Below are 20,001 nucleotides of genomic sequence, written 5' to 3'. Positions count from 1 at the left end.
TTTTTTTGAGAGTATGAGCCCAAGCAGGGGGCGGGGAGGGGCAGAGGAAGAGAATCTTAAGCAGGTTCCACGCCCAGCATGGACCCCAACTCGGGGCTCGATCTCACAACCTGAGATCATGACCTGAGCTGAAATCAAGAGTCAGATGCTTAACTGACTGAGCCACCCAGGTGCCCCAAGAAACCACAATCTTAAACAGTTGTCACACATCTGTGAAAAGAAGACTAATATATTAATATACTTAACCTCAACGTGTAAGATTTTCAGGCATCCTTGGATAAGAAAAATTATATATCTGTTTTCACAAACCCATTATTTTCAATTGTGAATGTTGGCAACAAAGCACAGGAGCATTATCAGTACCTTTGAGTTTGTCTCCAATAGAAACAAGTTGTATAATATTACATTACAGTTTTTTAAAGCTATCTTGAAATATTGTTTATGTATTTATTCATTTGCCAGAGAGAGAGAGAGAGAAAAAGAGAGAACAAGCAGGGAGAGTGGCAGGCAGAGGGAGAAGCAGACTCCCTGCTGAGCAGGGAGCCTACTTCCTGGTGAAAACTATTTTTAAAAACCATACTACCATTTAAAGCCTCTGGAAATGATCCTAAAAGCAAAGAACATATGAAGAAACATCCAGTCCAGAAAAATCCATTAAGAAATGCAAGCGTCTGTGGTCTCTAAACCAAGATGTTCCCTCCCCCCGCCTCCCAGCTCAGCAAGGCAGACTCCTCTCAGACCACTGCAATAACACAAGGATCACTCTCTCGCAGCTCCCAGTCAGAGGGCTTTCTTCCTGAGAAGGACAAGATATCAGCATTTGTCATCCTACCCCCCAGCATCAGCTACCTGTTGCTAAGGCTGTCTCAGGATAGTGTAGTTAAGGGCCCAGGGGCCCTTCAATCAGCCCCCATTGGTGAAACAGAGGCTCTACCTTAGATGTGGGAAGCCAAGAATACTGGGGCACTGAAAACCCTTGCCCCTGGCTCAGGAGGTGATGGTCTAATCAGAAAGGGAAAGCTGAGATGAACACAGGTTGCTGCACCCCTCCTCACTCTCACTAAGAGCTCAGCTCCTATAGCAGAGGTAACACTCAAAAAAGTTTACCACTGTCTGCATCCCTAGTTACAGACCCCCGACACAAAAGATTTTGCCTGACAGAAGCAGGCAGTAAAACAGAACCTAATCTCTTCACATTTTAGTTACAACAACAAAGCAAGAAGTTCAAGTCTAAGGGTACCGTCAATAACAGTGGAGGCTGTGGTAAAAGGCAACTAAGAGATTCGTAATAGAAGCTAAACTGTAGGTCAACTAATTTGCAGGAGAGAACTAGGGAAGAAGACAGCTGGAAGGTAACTTCCTGGTGTCAGAACAAATAATCTAACACTGACCTCAGAAAGGAAATCAGTTATCTCAAAGAGATATCTGCACTCCATGTTTATTGCTGCATTATTCACAGCAGCCAAGATATGGAAACAACTAAGTTTCTGTCAACAGATGAAGGTATAAAGATGATGTGGTGCATATATATATATATATATATATATATATATATATATATATATACACACACACACACACACAATGGAATATTATTCATCTGTAAGAAAAAAGATAATTCTGGCCTTTGCAAATGGATAAGCCTAGAGGACCTTATGCTAAGTGAAATCAGTCAGAGAGAGAAAGATAAACACTGTATCTCACGTACATGTGGAATCTGAAAGAAAGAAAGGAAGAAAGGAAGGAAGGAAGGAAGGAAAGGTGAACTCAATAGAAACAGTAGAATGGTGGTTACCAAGAGCCGGGATAGCAGGGGGGAGATGGAGAGATGCTGGTCAAAGGGTACCAGCCTTCAGTTATAAGATGAATAAGCTCTGGAGATCTAATGTACAGGATGTTGACGATATTTAATAATACTGTGTTGTGTACTTGACATTTGCTGAGAGGAGACCTACGTGTTCTCACCACACACACACAACTATGTGATGTGATGGATGTATTAATTATCCTGATTGGGGTGATCATTTCAAGAAGTAGACAGGTATCAAATCATCACACTGTACAGTTTAAATATACAATTTTATCTGTCCATTTCCCAGGTTTACCTCGGTAAACCTGGGAAAAGCAAATCGGTCCTTATCCTATTAGTAAACCAACACTGCCCCCTTACCCCCCCCCCCAAAAAAAAAAACTCCACAAAAAAATCTAAGCATGAAAGAGAAAACAAAACTTGTGGGTCCAGTGGCACACATGTACTGTATCAGGGAAAGTCAACCTGAGAAGTCAGTCAATAGGTAAAGCCAGTACTGGTTTTTTATTTTATTTTTTAAAGATTTTATTTATTCGACAGACAGAGAGAGAGCATGAGCAGGGGGAGCAGCAGGCAGAGGGAGAGGGAGAAGCAGACTCCTCGCTAAGCAGGGAGCACGACATGGGGCTTGATCCCAGGACCCTGGGGTCATGACCTGAACTGAAGGCAGATGTTTAACCAACTGACCCACCCAGGTGGCCCCAATACTGGTTTTTAAAATCCCTTTCCTAATCTTCTCATTCTTTTCTAACTAAACCTGTATTTTGCAAAAACAGCTTTCAAAAAATTTATTTTGGGGGCACCTGGGTGGCTCAGTCATTAAGCGTCTGCCTTCGGCTCAGGGTGTGATCCTGGTGTTCTGGGATTAAGCCCCACATCGGGCTCCTCCACTGGGAGCCTGCTTCTTCCTCTCCCACTCCCCCTGCTTGTGTTCCCTCTCTCACTGGCTGTGTGTGTGTGTGTCTCTCTCTCTCTCAAATAAATAAATAAATAAATAAAATCTTAAAAAAAATTTATTTTGTGTTTAAACTTAACTTTTTAGTCCTAAATGAATTTAATTCTGTCCAGCTCCAAAGAAAGGGAAGAACTTGAATTTTAAAATTTAAGATAGGGGCGCCTGGGTAGCGCAGTCGTTAAAGCGTCTGCCTTCGGCTCAGGGCGTGATCCCGGCTTACCGGGATCGAGTCCCACATTGGGCTCCTCCGCTATGAGCCTGCTTCTTCCTCTCCCACTCCCCCTGCTGTGTTCCCTCTCTCGCTGGCTGTCTCTGTCACATAAATAAAATCTTAAAAAAATAATAATAATAATAAAATAAAATAAAATTTAAGATAAAAAATTCCCCCCGAGCAAAATCATTAAGAAATTAAGCCCCTTCCCTTAGCAATAAATACTGAGCTGATATATACTACTTCTACTGCCAATGTATAGTATTGTTTATTCTACCAGTATGAAAAACTTTTGATGCAAATCAAAACCACAAAGATATCACTTCACACCTACAATCATGGCTATAATAAAAAAGACAGACAAGGGGCGCCTGGGTGGCTCAGTCGGTTAAACGTCTGACTCATGATTTTGGCTCAGGTCATGATCTCAGGGTCATGAGATCAAGCCTCCACATTGGGTTCCACACTAAGTGGGGAGTCTGCTGGAGATTCTCTCTCTCCCTCTGCCCCTTCCCCACCCCCAAACCCCACTCACACTCTCTTTCTCTCGAATAAATAAACCAAAAAAAAAAAAAAAAAAAAAAAAAAAAAGACAGACTATAACAAGTGCTGACAAATGTGGAGAAACTGGAACCCTCACACACTGCTGGTGGAAATGTAAAGTGGTCTGGCAATTCCCAAAAGACTATACAGAGTTACACTATAACCCAGCAATTTTACTTCTAGGAATATACAAAAGAGAAATGAAAATGTATGGCCACACAAAAATTTTAACATGATTGTTCATAGTAATTCATAATACCCAAAAAGTAGGGAAAAAAAATCCAAATATCCCTCAATTGATGAATAGAGAAACAAAACATGATATATTTCTACCATGTAATATTATTTGGCCATAAAAAGAAAAAAAGTACTGATATATGCTACAATATGAAACACCCTTGAAAACATGCTAAGTTAAAGAAGCTAGCTAAACAGACTATATATACTGTATGGTTCCATTTACATGAAATCTCCAGAAGAGCCAAATTTATAGAGCCAAGCTTAGGGGCTTGGGGTGGGATGAAGTGGAAATGGTTAAGAAGTTTCCTTTAGGGTTGATAAAAATGGTCTAAAATTATAGATTGTAGTGATGGTTGCAAAATCCTGTAAATATATTTAATAATTGTACACTGTAGGAGTGCCTCGTTGACTCTGTCGGTAGAGCGTGTGACTCTTGATTTGGGGGTTGTAAGCTGGAGCTCCCTGTTGGGTGTAGAGATTACTTAAAAATAAAATCTTAAAAAAAAAACACAAAAAACTTGTATGTTGTTACATGGTATGTGAATTACATCTCAATAAAAATATTAAAGGGAGGGGAAAAAAGGCTGAGAAACTCAATGCCACAAATAGTATTGTTTCTTTTTTTAAAAAGATTTTACTTATTTGTTTGAGAGAGAGAGAGAGAGATCATGCTTATGGGGAGAAGCAGAGGGAGAGGGACAAGCAGACTCCACGCTGAATGCGGAGCCTGATGTGGAGCTCAATCTCGTGACCCTGAGATCATGACCTGAGCCAAAATAAAGAGCCAGACACTTAACCGACTGAGCCACCAAGGCACCCCCAAATGCTATTGTTTTTAATGCAAAATGGATTCCAAGTTCTGCTACTTTACTAAGAAATTCAATTAAAAAAAAAAAACCACATTCAAGGATAAGGGTGAGCCTGTTATTCTAGGTGCAGTAAATGCCAAGCTCATACAATATAAACACTCTCCAACAAATTCCAACCTGCCTTCTTGAAAAGACCAATCTGTTAATGAAAATATTACACAAAAACCAGTCATGAACATGAGTGATGGTCAAAAGCGTCAAACAAAATCAATGCCATAGAAAATAAAGACATTGTTTATCATAACCTACTTTCTATACATCACCTGTAACTTACAACACCCACTAATTTACATACCAACATTTTAGATGTCAGTTCGACAGTCTTCTGACTTGAGACTCTAGCTCTTACTGCATATTATTTTCATTTTTCAAACAAATGCACCATTCTGTTATTTGATATTGAATTTGAGTGTCTCAACTGCTCTATTCCATACTTGAGTTAAACATTTCTTGAGTATCTACTACAGAAAGTACCAGTCACTATGCTGGGAACACAAAGATGAATCATAATTCTCACCTAGAAGAACTCACAATTTAATGGGCATGCAATCAAATGAGTAATTACAATAAAATATGATGTATTCCATTAGAGGTAAAAACCACTTTCTGTGACATACCAGAACTGGAGGATGGAGGACTCTGCCACTCTGCGGAGTTCAGGGAAGATTTTCAGAATTGAGGAGAAGTGAGTACAACATAATAGGACATAGGAACAGCAAGATAACAGGGCAGTGAGGAAGGATAAAGAGCATGATATGAGCATGCCAATTCACTACCAACACAGAGCACGGTACAAAGTGAAGAAATTAATTCCATTACCAAATATAATCACATTTAAGAGGATGACCCTGAGGAAGAAACCCAATTAGGAGTTTACTGCAAATGTCTAAGACAGACAGACTAGGGCCTGAACCAAGCCAGTAGTAGCAGAGCACTTCACAAATTACACTGTATGTCAAGCAGCAATGCACTTTACAAACTACGCTGAATGCATCCAACACCTTACTTCAAAAGACAAAAACAATTTGTAGTAAGAAAAATCAGCAGGACTGGTTGTAGTTGATGTAAAGAACGATGAGGTTTCAGGCTTGATGAGTGGTTGGATGGAGGGGCTATTATCTGAGATAGTGAAGATGGGTAGAAACTCCTTTGGGGAAGATAAACAGTTCAGTTTTCAACACGTGAGGTGTGTTATCCTTGGGACTTCTAGTAGAAGGCACTTGGAAATGTGGTTCTAGCATTCTGAGCAGGAAGTAAGATGTGGGCTTCAGAGGCAGCAAATAAAAATCTACCTATAAACCATGATATGTGCAGGAGCCCATTAGGCCTGTATGAGTGCATACATAGAAATGTTTCTGAGCCATCTTAAACCACTTTGCTTCACCCTTCCCCCACTCTATCTTCTGTATATCTACCATCAGCCAAGATATTGTTAAACTTTGCTTTTCGTGGTTTCAGAAAAAAATAAATGTATACTGAACCTGCCTTACTGAATTATCCATCATACCACGCCACATCCTATGATTCTAATTACACCAAAATATGGCATGTGTCCTCCCATTCTTGGTTGGGAATCAGACATACAAGAAAGAGAAGTAGTCTAATGACAGAAGGCAGAAATGTTCCTAGTATTAAAAAGGACTAAAAAAAACAGTGAAACTTAATCAGAAGGCCTATACGTGGAAAGGTCTGAACTTTTTTTCTTAGGAAAATACAATCTGCCCAACAGATTCTTTTGTTACTATGACTATCCAACCCTCAGAACAATATACCATTCACATCCATTATGTGAAGAACTCAGTAATCATCCTTAACCAACTCAATATCTGCTCTCCAAGTTCTTATGCGACAACTCAATACAAATCGGTATAATCTGAGATTTCAAAAAGGTCCACTTAAAGCATTTCATATGTGAAAAGTTTAATGGATTCCCACTCCTTAAGTGTGGGCTGCACATGGTGACTTATTTAAAAAGAGTACAGTATGAAAAGGGGAAAGAATCAACTAACTTTACAGTAGAGAAGCCTGACAAACACTGCCTCAGCAAGGCGATCAAGGGCACATCAACACTGATAGGTCATTTGATAGTAAGTACCCTGATAAAATGTGACGAAAATGGCACCTGACCTCTGTGTCTTCCTGTCGTCCTTCCTCCCCGCCACCCCCTCCTCCCAGTCTAATTTTTTGAGGAAAACGTTAGACAAATCCCAACTGAGAGATATGTCATGAAATCCCTGAGCAATATTCCCCCAAATTATCAAGATCATCAAACACAAGGAAAGTCAGAAAAAGTGCCACAGCCAAGAGTCTAAGGAGACATGACAAATAAATGTAATGTGATAACCCAGATGGGATCCTAGAACAGAAAAAGGACATTAGGTAAAATTTTAAAAAATCTGAATAAAGTATGGAATTTAGTTAATAAAAACTGGTTCACTAATTGTGACAAACATACCATACTAACATAAAATATTAACAACAGGGAAACTGGATATGAGGTACAATGAGAACTCTCTGTACTGTCTTCACAGCTTTTCTGTGAACTTAAAATTGTCTAAAATAAAAAATTTTTTAAAAAATCTAATGGACAAATTAGGGGCGCCTGGATGGCTCAGTCATTAAGCGTCTGCCTTCGGCTCAGGGTATGATCCTGGCGTTCTGGGATCGAGCCCTGCATCAGGCTCCTCCGCTGGGAGCCTGCTTCTTCCTCTCCCACTCCCCCTGCTTGTGTTCCCTCTCTCACTGGCTGTCTCTATCTCTGTCAAATGAATAAATAAAATCTTAAAAAAAAAATCTAATGGACAAATTAAACATTTCCCTAGATTACTGAAGTTGTTTTACATACATTCTTATCTTTTTTTTTTTTTAATGATTTTTTATTATATTGTGTTAGTCACCATACAGTACATCCCCGGTTTCCGATGTAAGGCTCGATGATTCATTAGTTGTGTATAACACCCAGTGCACCATGCAATACGTGCCCTCCTTACTACCCATCACCGGTCTATCCCATTCCCCCACCCCCCTCCCCTCTGAAGTCCTCAGTTTGTTTCTCATAGTCCATAGTCTCTCATGTTTCATTCCCCCTTCTGATTACCCCCCCTTTCTTTATCCCTTTCTTCCCCTACTGATCATCCTAGTTCTTATACATACATTCTTATCTTAATCTTCACAAAAATCCTGCAACAGAGGTATCACTATCCCTGTTTTACAGATGAGAAAACTGAGATTTAGAAAAATTAAGCATTAAATTGCTCAAGTCAGAAATGCCCGATGCCAGCCATGCAACACATTTTATTTAATAACATTCACCAAAATTAATGAAAAATAAACTAATAGATCTTAGTTATTCTTGGACAAATGCTACAACAATCACCATTCAAAATGCTGATACAATCAAAAACTACTCAAGATGTTTTGGAGAATTCCATTTATATTAAATTATCCACATTCTGATACAGATTTGTTAAGAATATTGCAGAATGATCTGCAATTTCAGACTCCAAATAACATATTAAAGCACTACACTAAATTTATTAACAAATAATGAGGAATTGTATTAAACCTGCTCTGAACACAAAATTTTTGTGGAGCCAAAAATGATACAAATTTTTCTTCAGAATGTTTTGTCCAAATTATTCCTTTTACCTGCCCAGGATCTGCATCCAATTTCTATTCATCCTTCAAGTGCCAGCTCAAATCCCCAGCCCTCCAACTGAACTTTCCCTGATTACTTCTCCCACACTGAACTTTCACTACTACCTGATCATTCAACAACATCTTGCTCTGACATCCTACTGACTATTCACATACTACACATATAGGATACACTAGAAAGTTAATGAACAATGAGAACACCAAAAAATAACAGAAACCAATTCTAGTCACCTGAATAGCTAAAGCCGTTTTACACACACATAGATTTCTTGAGAAATGCAACATTCATAAGAAAATGCAGATCTTTTTCTTCATTAATGGCTTAGCTACAACCTTTTATTTTTTTAAGATTTATTTATTTTAGGCGGGGAGGGGTAGAGGGAGAGAATCCTGAAGCAGACTCCCCACTGAGCGGTGGAGCCTGAAAAGGGCCAGGCCTGATGCACTCCGATCCCATAACCCTGACATCATGACCGGAGCCAAAATCAAGAGCCAGCCACTCAACTGAGCCACCCAGGCGCCCCAAAAATTATTTTTGAAAACAGCATACAAATCAAATGAAAAACTTACCTGAGTGCTTTTCTACTAGGAACAAATGATATTTAAATTAACTAGAGAACCAACTTTGCATCTTTTCCCTCTACAAATTCTGCTCTTTTCCATTTTTTTTTTAAAAGATTTTATTTATTTATTCAACAGAGATAGAGACAGCCAACGAGAGAGGGAACACAAGCAGGGGGAGTGGGAGAGGAAGAAGCAGGCTCATAGCAGAAGAGCCTGATGTGGGGCTCGACCCCAGATCGCCAGGATCACGCCCTGAGCCGAAGGCAGACGCTTAACCGCTGTGCCACCCAGGCGCCCCTGCTCTTTTCCATTTTAACCACCTGTTTAGCCAAAAGCTATTTACAATATTTTAAATGAGACACATCATAAATCCATAACTATTTTTTTAAAAGTAGTCTCTACACCCAACGTGGGGCTCAAATTCATGACCACAAGATAAAGAGTCACCCACTCCACTAACTGAGCCAGCCGGGGCCCCTGTAAGTCCATAACTATTTTGTACATAGTATAATTCAAGTAGTGTATGTGTTACATACCCAAAACTCTACAAGAGATAGGCTTTTCAGAACCCCAGGCTTGATCCTCAAACTACCTCTCCCAACCTTTAATCACTATTTTCCAAACTTCAATTAGCTAATTGCCACCTTTTATTAATTCTTCACGAGTCACCTATACTGTTTATATAGCATTTTCCTTTAAACCAACTCACTAAGAGCTTCATTCTAAGAAACAACATCCATATAATCTCAGCTTTGTTGTGCTACTTGGAATTTCACTCACACATTAACTACTAGAATAAATGTTCTCAGGCAGCACCGTGGCAGGAGTAGCACTTAGAACCAAAGATTTACCTCATTCCCATCGTTGACATGAGTCACTTTACATCTTCACTATTTCCCTCAGTTAACAAGGCCCATATTTCTGTCCTTTATTTGCTAGAACTATGTGTTGTTTCCCAAGGGCTGAAAACTTTGATTACCATGTACTTCGACATTAATGAATTATGTGTGATGACTTGTGCACACTGAAAGTAGGTTAGAGCTAGCCTGAAATCTGACCTTTGGAAAACCTTTCTTTACAACTGAATATATATTGTCTGATCATCTCCATTTTGGAAGACCTCCTTTAAGACCAGACACTGCCACAGAAACTTTTCCTACTTTAGCCTCACGCTAACTTCCTATGAGCCACTTCTATTAGTTATTTCTGAACTTAAATACTATTATACTGTTTACTAGTCTTCAAATCCATAATTAGGGTGAAACACACTTTGTGTCCAGCAGAGCACTGGCTATGAACAGATCCCTAGTCAATACTTCTGGACATGAAGTCAGAAGATCTGGGTGCAAGTACTGCCTCCTCAATCTACTACCTGTGTGATTTTGGGCAAGGACTCCCTAAGATTATCTAAGCCTCAGGTGTTTTCTTTATAAAACAGGGACACGTATTTTATAGGGCTGTGAGGATTAAATAAGTAAATGTACAAGTTTTCAAATTATGAAGTGCTATATAATTTGTGATCACCATTCTGGGATGGTACCAGAATCATCTTGCACTAAGAAGAGTAAAGAAAATAAAAGTCCCCAAATTTGGAGTTCTTGTTCATTTTAGGGCTAAGATACAGTTGTTCTAAAATTCCAATTGCTTTAAATAAATGTTTTAACTATTTCTGAATTTAAATATTTATATGGCTGTTTTCTTACAGATGCTACTAATAATTCCACTCTCAGGTCATACTTGACAGTGACTTTTAAAAAAAGACTTGGGAGAATTTCAGCTGCATCCACATGTGGTCATTTAAAACTGGGCAACAACTGCAAGCATCAGGCCTACCATGTTACAGCCCTTCTCCCTATCCACTTTCTGAGAGCTGCTGTAGTGGGAGGAGGAATGCATCAAGCAGGAAGCCCAATCCCCATTCTACTGAGCAAGCTGTGTAGTGTTTGCAGGATGCAAATCTGAGCATAGCCCAGGTTTCAGAATGCTTTGAAAACAGGGCTTTGGGAAGTCATTCTCTCTCACTTTTCATTTGTAAAATCGATCTTTATGGTCCCTTTCAAGAACAATGTGATGGGACTGAATAACACCCAATAAAAAGATATGCTAGTAATTTTTTTTTCAGCAAAGGAAACAGGGAACATCTGAGCATGATGGTTAGACTTTCCCCAACAGTATTTCTTAGCGATGGAGATAGTGGTGTAGTATATCCATGACACCTTATTTCCGAAGTATTTCCAAAGGCATATCTATGCAAATACCTAAGCAATTTAATTTCTTCCTATGTATCTCAATACATTTATCCTTGGTCTGAAATCTGATTCAGTTCTATTTAAAATTAATGTTTTTATCATTCTTGCCAGTCTTCATTGTAACTAAATATTTGAGAATTAAAATAAGTAAATTCTTGGGTGACAAAAGAACAAATTAGTGTTGAAGGTAAAGTTAGTTATCTTCACTCAAAATAGTACTGAGGCGTAATTTTTATATTATAGAACCCAATCCTCACAATCTTGATTCCTTTCATTTCTCTTGCAGACCCCTAAGTGGTTTTGTTCTTTAACGTGTATTTCATTATGACCTTTGCCTCTCTTAAAATGTTAACATACACATCTTTCTTAAGCCTCTGTCTTCAATATAAGCTTTGATTCTTATTTTTCAGGATTCACTATACTTGACTTTAATTTCATTACCCTGGGGTTGGGGCTCTTTGCTAGGATAGATAGGAAAAGTTAACTGAAGTTGATCAAGACTTAAAAAAAAAAAAAATTGCACAGGGTTGTTTTTTTAACAAGGCCAAACAATTCCCTGATGTTAGGGACTTTCTCAGACTGTGAGTAGTCAAGTCTATTGCCATCTCCAGGAGAAAGAGGGCAAAGCAGATAAAGATATTCAGTGGTTTGCTCTAACTTGTCTTCTATAAATACCCAAATTTGGCTTGGGATCTAAACCTGCTTTTGATAATTAAAAAAAAAAAAATACATAAATGCAGCCATCAAATCCTTTATTTCCTTTCACATCACTCCTGATGAAGCCATTTTTCCTTGACTGTGTGCACAAGTTTTAGCATTTAGTGGGAAATACTTCAGTGTAAATAACCTCTAACACAACCTCTGACATCTTTCGAAGGTTTACTCTCATTCTCTTAAATAAGTTTTCTAAAGGCAGATGCAATCTAGCATATTGTGATCCTAACTAGAATTTTGATGTGCTTACTAAATGCCAACCATTGTTCTAAGTGATTCATTTAATCTTCATAGGTAGAAACTATTATTACCCATGCATTACATATAATGAAATTAAAGCACAATTAACCACTGATTAAGAAACTTCTCCCAAAATCAAGAGATTAAGGAGCAAAAAGAAATTCATACCTAGACAGTCTGGGTTCAGAGTTCTCATGCTTAACCATTATGCTACCCTTTCATATCTTGGAGTTATTAATGGGATGGGTATTCTGAGGAAGTATGTTATTCAACTGAAAGTTACTCTACATCAAATACAGGATCACCACAGTGGCAGGACTAAGTCTTGTCCGTAAAACAAAATCCTATAAACAAGCAAATTGTGACTTTTATTAGGTAGTCTAATTCTGCCGTTTAAACATCCCTCGAATTCCCAGTAGTGGAGAGTTGTCCTTTTCTTACGAATAGCATATGGGCCTTAAGACTAATTTTTTTAAACACAAAAAGGACCAATAATAGTAAAAGCAGCAACAACACGGAGAAGACACAGGGAAATGACACAAGAAAAGGAGCTAGTCTACTCAGGAGTGATGACCAATATTCCAGGAAAGCAGAACCTGCTGATATAAATTATCAGTTTTGATTTTAGTTGGGAAGAGGCTGTCCAGGAGCTAATAGTATACAGGCTAATTCTGTTTATTAAACAACTTAAAAATCAAGTTGGGAGCAGTAATTTAAGTCAGTGAGCTATAACAATCAAGTTAATTTTTCTATTCTATTTCTACTGATATTTAAGTGAGCAAGTAGACTTAATTATGCTAACTTTATTTTCATTTTCTATGTGACCTTTCAGCCTCACTCCCTCAGTACATATTATCCAGTTACTAAAGAATCACACTATCTTAGGGTCATAAAGGTCAGCTCATCTGGTGTTTAACAAATTGGGTGTCTCATGGAACACTGTTACACAAGGTTTTAATAGGCAGAACATAAGTCAGAGATTATGAGCTGTTTGGGGAGCAAAAATAGTTTCTCTGCTACATCCCTCCTCCAACCCTTAACATGCTCATTTCAGAGCAAAGCTCCAAGAGCAAAATCTGATTTACAACATTCCTCAAAATCACTGAAATACATTTTTGCTGAATACATCCTACCCATTTCCCAGGGCTAATAGTTTATATATAGAATACAAACAATAGACCCAACGTTTCTGTTGTCCTGGTCATTCAACCTCTTTACCACTTCAAACAGCAAACTCACTACTTTAACCTTCACTTTCGAAGAGTAGTTTCATTGGATATAGAATTCTAGGTTGGTGAGGTTTTTCTTTAAACACTTTTCACTCCTCTTCCCTTCTTGAGTGGTTCTGCTGAGAAACTCACTGTAATTCTCATAAGATGTCTCCCTTGCCCCTACTGTTTCTTCCAAGGTTTTGGCTTTGGCTTTCTGAGATACGCTTAAGTGTAGACTGTAGGTTTTTTTGGTATCCTGCCTAGTATTTGTTCTTGCAATTTCTTAGATCAGTGATTTGATGTCAGTCATAATTTTGAAAACTCTTGGTCATTACTTCTTCAAATATTTCTTCTGCTTCAATTGTTCTCCTTGTGTTCCAAGCACATGTGTGACATCTTTCCAAATTATCCCACAATTCTTTCAATGTTCTATGTTGGGTTTTTCCCCCTTATTCTTTTTTCTTTTTGCATTTCAGTTTGGAAGTTTCTATTCACCTATTATCAAGCTTACTGATACTTTCCTCAGCAGTGTCCAGTCTACTGAGGTGACCATCAAAGGCACTCTTCATTTGTCAGTGTTTTTTATTTCTAGCATGGTATCTACTTTTCCATTAGAGTTATTAACACATCAGTTAAATTCCAAAAGTTGTGTCCTACATGAATCTGCTTTGTCTCCTCAGGCTGTTTCTTGACTTCTGGCATGCTTTGTGTTTTTTCAAAAGCTGAACATGATTGTAGGTAATGGGAACTTAGGTAAACATCTTTATTGTGAGGTTTTACCTTCATCTGGCCAGGAGACGGGTTGTGTCTGCTGTAGATATGGATGGCAGAGGCTTAAACTCAGTACTTTATTAAACAGTCCTTTCACATTAGTGAGTTCTAACTGGCAGAATGGTCTTGTCACCTATACCATATCCACTGGTCCTAGTTCTACCCTCTTATCTAAACCCAACTCCTCTCTTCTGATAGTTTTCAAACTATTATCTGATAGTTTCATGTGAAGACAGGTAGCAGCACATAAATTATGCCTGCCCCCAGGTCTGATCTTTGATATCCCCATTTCCTTCAAATGTCCTCCAAAGTACTGTTTCTATTTCGTCATCCAGGCCCCTGCCTCTGAATACACTGCAGTTAATTCCTTTTGCTAACGTGGAATCCGAAGCTGAGTAAGAAACCCATCAGTGACTGAACCAGCATCCAATAAAACAGAATGTACTTGCCATATAACACTTAGTGTATCTTAACACTATTTATGCCAGCTACGTCACCATGCTAACTGCTCCATGACTACTGCTTCCTCTCATGAAGTGATGCCAAGCCAGGTCCTGACCATACTGATGCAGTGAGCTTAGGAGGAACTGACTGTGGAAGTTTTTAAGCAGAGAAAGCAATGCAAGATTCCCACAGATCCCCATTCAATTTGCACTGGTTATGGAACAATGGTCATTAAACTCTGAACAATTATTAGTCTCAGAAGTGGCCCTAAATTGAAGTTGTAAGCAAATCGGTGTGCATGTTGGATTTTTCAAAGCTGTTGGCAACTCAAAAAAGGTTAAGAATGTCCATATTCTTCTGGTATTCTATATCTTTCTGATTTTCATGAACACTTTTTTAAATTAAAAAAACCCTAAACACACTTACATTCCCACAAGTCAAATGGTAACTACTATCTCATTAGGAATTAGAATACAAAACATTACTGTGGCATGTTAGGTCTAGCAACTAATAGGTCACCAAACTTATCAAGTTTACAGATAATGAGCTGCCTTACTATCTGTGTGCATTTTGTTATGTAAATTGTTTTAAAATGCATAGTTAAAAAATAAAATGTATTGCTTATTAATCCTAAAAACCTCCCAAGAATATCACTTTATATTGGAATCAAATGACTGGATCTTAGAAAGTTTCCAAGAAGAAAAGGCTTTGCTCTGAAGCAATTAACTTTCTCCATAAACTGATCTAAACATGACCAGACTTAGGAGATGCTTTACAAAGAATTCTGCTTTAGGAAGTTAAGTCTGACAGAACTCTTTCTATGAGATGGTTAGTATGAATGACACACAGTTCTCCATAAATTTTTCATTGACTGAACTACATGAGAGGTTTATATTTTACTGAAACAAATCCGATGTATGCAATGGTATTAAAATTATCTAGACTTAAGTTCTATTTCTAACACAAATCTTACTTCAAAAGCAAGGAGAGAATAAATTAGATGGCATAGTTACCAGTAACACCACTCCCCTCATAAATTACAACGGTGTACTGAAGGAACTGGACCTAGGCAATAACTTTTATTAAACAAATAACTTAAATATTCTTGATAGTACATCTCTCCACAATTTTGTCACAGACGCCTAGTTCTTTAAAAAAGTCCAATAAGTATAACTTATTTACCCAATGTGGATAAATGGTCTTTTTTTTTCCCTCAAAGTTCCACTCCTATCTGAAATGAAGGAAACAAAAAATAAATGCTGGCCAGCAGCTGTAAATGTTAAGTTTAGAAAATCACTTGCACATCATTTTTTTAAAAAATCAAAGTGAACGTACACAACTACTTAAAAACTTTTAAAAGAGTGGAACAAAATACATCAAAATGTTAATAATAATTGTTTTTAGTGGTTGGTGTAAACTCATGAATGCTTTTTTTTTTTTTTTTTGTATTTCTCAGTATTTTCCAGATTTTTTTCTTTTAAGCAGGCTCTCATACCCAATGCGGGGCTTTAAATCACAACCCTGAGATTAACAGTCAACTGCTCTACCAACTGAGCCACCAGGTGCCCCTATTTTCCAGATTTTCTATAATAAACATGTATTATTTACATGGTGGGAGAGTGTTTTAGGAAAAAAAGACAAAGAAAAAGTTTTAAATTTTACATACTGCTTTTATAAGTTGAATTAAGCTTAGGTACTTAGAAGTTACCAAGCATGAGATAAGGAATAGTGGAAAAAGCCAAGAGCAATGAATTTTAGAACCTGAACAGATCTTATAAATCATTAGATCTGATATTTACATTTGAAAGATGAGAAAACAACAGGCTTGATATTATACAATTTCAAGTTCACATAGTAAGTTCCAGAACCTGTAACTCTTAAGTTCTCAGTTCATTATTCTAAGTCCATACATACTCTATACTCACTGAAGACTAAGTTATCCTAGTAGAATGTAAATTTGTACATGCAGTATGGCTAACTATTTAAAAAAAAATTTTATAACGGTTTACAATGACGTTTTCAGTCTATGATTTTTATAAGATAAAAGGAAACATATCAAAATGTCATTAGGAGGTAAGTGGCTTTAATGTATTCAGTTTAATGGGTTTTTCAAATTTCCTTGTAATATATTAATATTTCTGGGCTTCGGTGTTCTCAGCTGTAAAACATGTTTAACCACAGTTATCTACTTCATAGAATTACAAATAAAAATAGTACTTACAACAGTACCTTGGCACAGAGTAAATGCTGTTAGTTATTTTATGATAAAATTTTCAATTTTAAATTATTCTCTCTCCTACAGTGAAGTTTAAGTGCAACAGCAGGGTTTCAGGTTAGGTACAAAGACACTGGTAATTTTTCACTCACAGAATTCATGGAAACATATCCTTCATGCACTACTGGCAGATTCAGTTAAGAGGCCATATAATTCTGAGTATACAAAAACTAATAAGCTACTAGAGGCTTCAAGAGCAGAGCTTCTTGATGAATACATGTGTTTTCTTCTCTTTTTTTTTTCATTTACAAAGCTCAAACAGAGGGCACTGGTGCTCACTGATTAGTCAGAAAGGATTGCAGACAGAGTGTAATCTACCATGCAGAGCCCAACCTGACAACCTAGAACTCAAACCCACTAGCCCCAGTCACCCATATGGTCCACTCCTTTTTTTTTTCTTTTAAGATTTTGAGAGAGACAGCACAAGCAGGGGAGAGGGGCAGAGGAAGAGGGAAAAGCAGGCTCCCTGCTATACAGGGACTCCACATTCATCCCAGGACCCTGAGATCATGACCTGAACCAAAGGCAGACGCTTAAACGACTGAGCCACCCAGGCACCCCCAGATGATAACTTCTAAGACAGGCAGTGAGTTGAGGAAAAAGGGTCACCAGGTATACATGATACAAGGTGTTGGATGGGAACACAACACTAAATTCTGGCAGGCATTAAGCAAGCGGTACTGTTTGTCCCTATCTTCCTTCTTTGTCCCACTTTTCCTTCCGTCCATCTTTTTTCTCTTTTGCATTTGTTCCCTTGCCTCATGCTGTCAAAGGAAACTCTTTAACACTGTCATCATTTATAGCTGTACTGTGAAATTTTCAGGTCTGCATTACTTACAGGGCATCTCCAACTTTCACACAAAATTCATTTTGCTTGAAATGTATATATACCAGTATGCCTAATGTACACTATGTATGTACACAACATACAGATAATTCTAAACAGCTCTGACACCAAATTCAGGTTTCACAAAATAGTTAGCAAACAAGTCAAACTACCCCATAAGGATGCTACAGTCATTTCAGTTTGTACAGCAGTCTGGAGACATGTGGGTACTAATATTTGTGATAAGAATGATAGAAAGACATGCTAATGGTGGCAAATATTTAGATCCACTCAGATACTCCGTGGACTTCAGCTGGTTGTCTGTATGTTCCATATTAAAGGAAAATGCGAACAGATGGTCCAAACACAAGGGAATTTCATGAATCCAAAGAGAAGTATATTGCTCCTTTACATTTCATGAAAAGACAAGAGAAGATGGCAAATTTTTGCACATCTTTTGCTTTATAGATTGAAGGAAAGTTGACGGGACTATGGTCAAAAGCAACATTGCAGTTCTAGTTCAAGGCTCTAAAAACTAAATCCTTCTTTCCAACTTGAAGACTGAATCTTCCTGACTACTAAATGTTATTCCTATTTAGTTAAGAGAATGATATATTATTTAAAACTGCATTTTCTTTTTAATAATTGATCAATGTCCTTACTAATTTTACATCTCAAATAACATATAAGGGCTTAAAATATTAACTACAGGGCACCTGGATGGCTCCATCAGTTAAGCATTCAACACAGGTCATGAACTCAGGGTCGCAGGGTCGTGAGACGGAGCCCCGCCTCGGGCTCCACACTGAGCAGGGAGCCCGCCTGGGATTCTCTCCCTCCCCCTCTGCACCCCCATCTTCTGTTCACGTTCTGATAAAACAAAAACAAAGCAACTTAAAAATATATATAACTATAGTAATTTGTAACTTAAGAAATCTGCCTGGTGAAAACACTGTCCCTCATAATATATAAGTTTGTTGCTAAAATGTCCTATATTTTTATTCACATTTTTTAGGAATGTATTATGTGTGAAGATGGAACACTGACTACGTAAGTCTAAACTTCATCAGCAGCCGCACTTTTCCACAATCTCACAAAGTAGCTCCCTGTCCCACTGTTTCACTCTTATGCTCTCATTTCACAGCCATTATGACTATAATGCTGTTGCTTATATTGTTTCCTTACTTGCCTAGAATCTCCAACCATTCTTTTGTCAATCAGAATTTAAAAGTACAGAGCTTTTCGTAACATGGTTGTGAGGACACTCTACTTTCTGATGGATAGGGGTGGGCTGGGCTCTCCAGGTGTTAAAGCATTTTCAGTACGTCACTCTGCTGGGTTTTCTATTATTTCCTAGGGGAAATTTTTCCCCTCTGCCCGTCTTATACATTGTCTTTCTGAAAATGCTTGGTGGTTCCGGTGATATTATCTTTATGTAACTACAGACTGTATGTAACCTGCTTTGACTGTCAGTAAAGTGGACAAAATCCAACATGAACTACAGCAGTGATTAGTTTTTTTGAATATATATGATCCCCATCACTCCTAGGCCTCACCAGCCAGAACGGGACACTGCTCTTTTCCTCTGCTCGAAGCTCCCATGCAGACACAGATTCCTCACCACTGCAATCTGGTCAAGGAAGGAGATGCATTGGAGTTAACCCTCCTGATTGTTTCCACTCTGGAGTACCCTTACTTCCAACCTCCTGCTTCTAGGTGTTCCATGTGGGGCGTAGAGTATTTGTATAAATGCTCCCACTTTTAGTAGAGTAAATGCTAAGATGCAGTTCCTCTCTTCAATTCCTGTCAGTATTTTACCTTCTAAGAATACTGCCACTGGGAGGCACCCATCATTTCCTTTTTATCAGAGCAGAGCTATGTCATATATTATATATAGTAAATACAATTTCTTCATTGTCTGTGTATCAATATCTGTCTTTTAAGCAACTTTGACCAATCATTATGGACAGAACTTTCTGTGACAAAGAAAATGCTGTGTACCCCACACTATCCCACAAAGTGGTCAAAAGTCACATGTGGTTAATGAGCATTTGAAATACAGCTGGTGCTGAGGATTTAAATTTTACGTTTTATTTAATTTTAATTAACTTAAATAGCACAGGTGGCTAGTGGCCACCGGCCACCTATTGAACAAGCATGCAGCTCTGTATCTCTATACATTTCATCTCAACCCCTCTACTTCATCTGGCTTTCCACCTTATTTCTCTCCTCTGACCCTCTTTTCATTATATCTCTTTATTTTGTATTTATGTAATAGATATGTAACAATATATAAGGTATCTACATATACCTCTTTTTTAGTTATATGATAAAGACAGACAGTACTAAGTTTTATACATTTATTCTAACATCTTAAAATAGAAGTCAAGGGTAGAATGTTTAAGCAACTATCCTGCTTTTG

General features: G+C 38.0%; 1 protein-coding gene across 3 annotated transcripts in view; it reads right to left on the bottom strand.

The window, feature by feature from the left end:
- Nucleotides 1-20,001, bottom strand: part of RPRD1A (regulation of nuclear pre-mRNA domain containing 1A) — a 72,736-nt gene that overhangs the window by 3,707 nt on the left and 49,028 nt on the right. The window contains exon 7 of one of the 3 annotated variants that reach the window (XM_045777838.2): nucleotides 7,734-19,209. The exons of the other annotated variants lie outside the window; for them this stretch is intronic. Within the exon in view, the coding sequence (XP_045633794.1) occupies nucleotides 19,132-19,209 (78 nt within the window). The 3' untranslated portion in view covers nucleotides 7,734-19,131. Of the gene's footprint in view, nucleotides 1-7,733; nucleotides 19,210-20,001 lie in introns of those variants that run through there. 3 annotated transcript variants of the gene reach the window in all.

Source organism: Ursus americanus, chromosome 19 (assembly GCF_024610735.1).
Source record: "Ursus americanus isolate L20-20 chromosome 19, mUrsAme1.1.p, whole genome shotgun sequence".
Taxonomy (NCBI): Eukaryota; Metazoa; Chordata; class Mammalia; order Carnivora; family Ursidae; genus Ursus; species Ursus americanus.
The sequence above is the reverse complement of the archived record's forward strand: the minus strand, read 5'-3'. Positions and strand labels throughout refer to the sequence as shown.